Source organism: Drosophila pseudoobscura, chromosome 4 (genome assembly GCF_009870125.1).
Source record: "Drosophila pseudoobscura strain MV-25-SWS-2005 chromosome 4, UCI_Dpse_MV25, whole genome shotgun sequence".
Classification (NCBI taxonomy): Eukaryota; Metazoa; Arthropoda; class Insecta; order Diptera; family Drosophilidae; genus Drosophila; species Drosophila pseudoobscura.
The window spans coordinates 11176586-11181949 of NC_046681.1; the positions used below are offsets into that span (position 1 = coordinate 11176586).

The window sequence follows — 5364 nt, forward strand, 5'->3', positions numbered from 1 at the left end:
AGCTCTTCGACTATGTTCTGTGCGTTTTACATATTCTTCTATTTTTTTTTTTTGGGGGAATTCTAACATTCTAATCGCTTATGAGGCACAATGGTGTTTATTTTACTTGATTTATGTTTCGTTGTGTGGCATTATTTCTCTAATGTATGTGTATTTGTCATGTTGAAATACGCTTTTAAATCCCTCAAGGGGAATTTATGGGCCAAGAGTTATATTGAGATTATTATAGATGTAGGGTATGTTATTGAAAAAAACCCTAAAATTACTGGGTGAGCCATTTGGAATAACCCAAAGAATTTAAAATATATATTCCTTTTTTTATTCGATTTAAACACAATTCACTTTCCATTTAAATTTGTTAATTTTTGTACTTATATTTATATATTTGTTGGTTTATTTTAACCCTCTCTTTATAGCTTCATTCTAAAACTAAGCTGGCTCTTGGTTTTCGTTTGAGCTCTCATCAGTTCTGAGATTTACGAGTAGTATATAAAGTTTTAAGCAAGCAGTTCATATACAAATTTTGAGTTTTGAAATGCCGCTGACAGACATTGAGGCTGGTTTTCCAGATACCATTCGGTTACAGCCGGGTACTAGACGGCCGGATTGCCTCAAAGTGATCATCGATCATTTTCAGGCGGAGGGGACGAACCAGCATTGCCCTAAGAAACATGTGATTGGCTGCTTCCGGATGTCGGTGAAGAGCGATGCAACGACAAAGTATGTCGAGTTGACAGCCCTTAAGCTCTGCCGGAAGCTAATCTCATCGGGGGAATCTGACGAGGAGGAGCCATAGCAGATGATGCAGGAAGAAGATGAAGATGTTTCCACTACAAGCGGGCCATCGCAATCGCTAGGATCTTCCGCTGGCAATGATATTTTAAAATCTTGAATGTTGTTAAGGTCTAAATAAAGAATCTCCCAATACCTGAGTGCCCTAACACATCCCATAGTATCCTCAACCGGTACTCTGTCTTCCTTATAGATACTCTTGTGCGATACCCTCTCTAAACCATGTTGGAGTGTACCTCTCTCTCCCACAATAGCAGTTTTTTCTGCCAATCTTTATAGCCCTTCCGTGTATTGATTAATTTATAAAATATCTGTTAAGATCCAGAATTTTATTAGATGAGGTTCTGTATAGACATTCCATTCAACGAAATGCCAACAAACTAAAGTCTTGAGCTTGCCCCAAAAGAATGTTGTGAAATGTATTGCAATTTATGAGCTGTGACTGCGTACACATTTGATTTATGTTAAACATAATATTTGTATGGAAAGGCACACATTTCCTTGGCCATTTCCAATTGAAATTTATTTTCGTCGCACACAGAAAAGCCATAAACAACTTAAGTAGAAAATGGTTTTTGAGGGTCATTAACTAAAATCCATGCGCTTATTTCAAACACAAACAGCTGTGCCAACAATTTGTCAGTCACACAGATAAATATATAATTTTTATGAACGAACTTTCTGAACGAAATAAATATATATCACAGACACTTATCGTAAAATATCTGATACTAAAAATTGTTCATAATTTCTTCGAAAACAAATTGTGACACAGATATTTAGAGACTTAACCTATACGCAGAATAAAGATTAAGGCAGCAAATATTTGTCGCCGATAAATTTCCATTATCTTTCCGGCCTGTATGGCCGTTTTGACAGCCACACGACCCGAACAGGGGGAAAGATCAAAGCAATCGAGCGAACACATATTTCTGATTGTCGTGCCTTATTAATAATGCTAAATATTCTTTTATGATTTATGGCCAGTGACAAAAAGTCAACCGGTGTGACATCTGGTGCTAACAGATTGAATTTTAAAATGGTTTTTATGCCCGTTACTCAAAGGAATGAAGGGTGTAGAAAAGCATATATGTATATTATGGATCTTAAAGATCTCAATTTTGAAGATGTGTTAGAATAGAAAACAATCATATCTACTTGATTGCAGAAAATCGTCGCAATCGGATCATTATTATGGGCAGAATGAACGAAAGAAGGCTCTCTGGCTCTTTGAACACCTGGCTTTCGAGCACTATTAAGGCCAGAGCAATGCGCTTATGAGTTTTAGGAATATTCAGTACTTGCTTTTCTGCCTTTAGCTAAATTATGGCCCAAATGCAGGAATTTCTGGCCTGTGCTGTGTGTGGCAAACAGGTTGAGCGCATTATTTATGCTGATTCCATTAGAATCTATTTCGCAATTTAATTCATTTCAGTGCTCCAATGTTTTGCTCAAGTGTTACAATCGTTTAATTAGAGCGAATCAATTGCGTTGGCCATGTGCTAATCAAATGCATTTTTAATTTGTAATCAATTAAAGTGCACCACCAGTCGCTGGTGTCTGTTAAATAAATACATTTATTTTGTGGACACCCGGAAAGTGTTATTGAGAGTGTGAAATAACTATTTGCCGTACAACTTCTTTATTAAATGGTTTGTAGATACAATTAAAATATTCAAATGGCATAAATGTATGCCAGGATCTTGTAGATCCATTGACTATTACTCCAGTTTGTGCTCTGGCTCATCCTCGGGGCACATGGATTGGATCTTGTGCTTGCGACGATCGCGACAGCTGCCACAGATGCGCATGCAGAAGAAATAGAGAAGCTCCAGGAAACTGAGACTCGAGATGCCCATGAAGAGGCCACAGATGCCACCGCAGTTGGATATCAATGTGGAGACACCAAACAGAATCGTACGCTTGATGGCCGTGAACTGATGCTCCTTGAAGTACACAGAGAGACGTGAACCAATGGCACTGGAAGGAAAATAGATGGTTGAAATAATGATAGATGCATGGAGATATATACTCCATACTCACTCCGTATGTTCATAGACCTCCCGAAAGGCCCTAATAGTCTTAGCCACATCGAATCGTGCTCTGGATATCTCAAAATTATACTCCAGCGATGTGCAGGCCGGCATGCAGTTGCACATGATTTCCACATTGTCATTGACACTCTTTTCCATGGTTTGATTTTGCAATAAAGTATAGAGCTCATCCTGGGCAGACGTATAGCAGTTAATGTCATCCAAACCACATACAGGAGTGCCCAAAGGTTCTACAAAAAAATGAAGATTAATATGGAACTTAAATAACGATTAAAGATATTTACTGGGCATCCAGAACTTGGCACAGCCGCACTTGGAAATCGTAAAGTTGGCCAGGCATTCGGTTTGGCAATTGCTTTGCGAATACGAACGGAAAAAGGTCAAGGAGCGCTCATCATCGAACAGGCACTGACGCCTGAAAACAAAAGGGAAATTGGTATTGGTCTAAAGCGAAATTCCTTTCAACACCTTTTTTGTAGTTACTTTTCTGGGCTGATTTCGTGCAAATTGTCGGTGGACATGACATAGTTGGGCAATACACTGACCAACACCTCATCGCCATGGGGCACCAGAATGTAATTGCCTGACGTGAGCGGCACACTCTCCGGGGAGTTGAGAAAGACCTGGAAAAATAACACAACTGAAGACACGCCACACCCAGTTTCTGTATAATGATACCTTATACCTTATAGCCCTGTTTAAAGCTGCGGCAATCGTAGTCAAAGTTGTGCTGCAGTCCCTGCAGAAAGGCAAAGAAACCATTGCCCACGGATGAGAAGACCGTGCGCTGTGGATAGGTATTCTGTCCCTGATTCCCGTAACCCGTATCCAGCGACCAATTGCCCGTGATGTTATTCAAGGGCGGCAGATCAACATCGAAGAAGTTATTGAAATCGACAACATCGGGATCCTTATAGCTGATGAAGTTCTCGTCACGATAAATATCCTTGGGACGAAGGCCATTGAATTGATAGCATATACCCTCGTCGGTGGCAACAAAATCGAAGATTTTATCACAAAAATAGAACCGTCCATTCCATTTGCAGAACGGACCAGTCTCATTCTTGGATATACTCAGGTCTATCAATGTTTGGGTTACGTCCACAAAGGGCGGATTCATTCCCGCGAGTATGGGCATGAAACGATGAACCACATCCGGATCACAGATGTGCATGGCAGCAGCCATGCGGGCCAATCTGTAAGAGAGATGATCTTCCTAATTTAGGGAATTTTCAACAAGTTTTGAGGGATATAAGACTGCAAGAAGAGGTATATATGTGTATTGGAAACATACACTCAGTATAACAGCTTCATATATTGAAAACAATGATAGAAACTGTTAGAAATCTATAAGGCTTCCATAGATATATAGAAAAAGTTTCATATTACCACAAACATACTCGTAATCTAACGAAATATAACTAAAAACTGGTTCCGAAAAGATCTTAAGGATAGAAGAGATATAGAAACATAAATACTCAACTCTTCCTCATCCATGCTGGTAACATTACCATTCTTCTGGTACTCATCCCATAGCAAACGCGATACATTCGTATAATCAAAGAGATTGCGTTCCATTTTGATTTCCGGACAGATGGTTATCGTAGGAAATGGTATCTTATGCACTGGCACCAGGGTCTCATCAAAGCCAAGTATCACCGGTGAATCCTGCCACTTGAGATAGGTATCCCAGATGAGGGAAATGGCAAAGTACACGGAAATGCATGTGAAGAACAGCCAATACACTCTGAAACCAAAACAGGGTTAGCCAACCAAGCAAGAGCCTCGATATATCACACCATATAGTACTTCTCATAGATGGGACGATGGACCTCAAACAGATATCGTATGCCGTGTATGGTTGTGCTCTTGGAGTACTCCAGCAGCAGACCCTTGCAGGCGGACAGAGGACTGCCGTATCGAATGCGAGACTTGATGATCACATCACTGGGCACATCACTCAGGGCCGCGGACGCAATGCTGGCCCTCTGATCGTAGCTTGGCAGGGCCAGGAGCTCTGGTCCGGGCAATATGTTGCACGGTTTCTCCTCCGCTGCCTCCTCCTTGATCTCGGACATGTTGCACTGTGTCCGTAAGCGTATCGCCAACTAAGCTGTACCAGCCATACGGCATGTCCTTTTATAGCTTTACAGCTGCAAAAACTGGGCGCGTTCTTCGTCTCCAGTGGAAATGTTCCGGAGTCCTCAGAGTGCTCGAGGGACCTCGATTCGCACGCACCAGCAAGGTATTCCGTGTACTTAAACTTAATTACAGACCCACACACCCTATATCGCACCTACATATGTGAAGGTGTTAATAATAATAAAGTGACTGCTAATTTCTCATTTGCATTATCCCATTAAAGGGGTCTTTAAGTAATATCTTAAGGTTTTTTACTCTAATGTTCGCTGGGACGTCTTTATAGAAAACTTGGAAATGCTCCTCCTAAGTTTCTTTTAAGGACAGCGGACAGAGATATGTCAACGAAATCGTCTAGTTTATGTTATTCCTTCTCTGG

General features: G+C 40.7%; 1 protein-coding gene across 1 annotated transcript; it reads right to left on the minus strand.

The window, feature by feature from the left end:
* Positions 1–2411: 2411 nt before the first annotated feature.
* ppk (pickpocket) lies at positions 2412–4980 on the minus strand. The gene is made up of 7 exons (XM_001357346.4): positions 4656–4980; positions 4330–4593; positions 3532–4042; positions 3330–3469; positions 3131–3261; positions 2836–3076; positions 2412–2772 (listed from the first exon to the last, which is right to left on the minus strand). The coding sequence occupies exons 1-7, from the start codon at positions 4922–4924 to the stop codon at positions 2514–2516; spliced, it is 1815 nt and encodes a 604-aa protein (XP_001357382.2). The 5' UTR covers positions 4925–4980; the 3' UTR covers positions 2412–2513.
* Between the last annotated feature and the right edge of the window lie 384 nt (positions 4981–5364).

What these genes read in the sequence shown, in the direction of transcription:
- ppk (XM_001357346.4), bottom strand. Translation starts at nt 4,924, where the DNA reads ATGTCCGAGATCAAGGAGGAGGCAGCGGAGGAGAAACCGTGCAACATA. An exon ending in CATCGTCCCATCTATGAGAA is followed by an intron (nt 4,594 to 4,655) that starts GTACTATATGGT and finishes TTTTGGTTTCAG; the next exon opens with AGTGTATTGGCTGTTCTTCA. An exon ending in GCTTTAAACAGGGCTATAAG is followed by an intron (nt 3,470 to 3,531) that starts GTATAAGGTATC and finishes TTATTTTTCCAG; the next exon opens with GTCTTTCTCAACTCCCCGGA.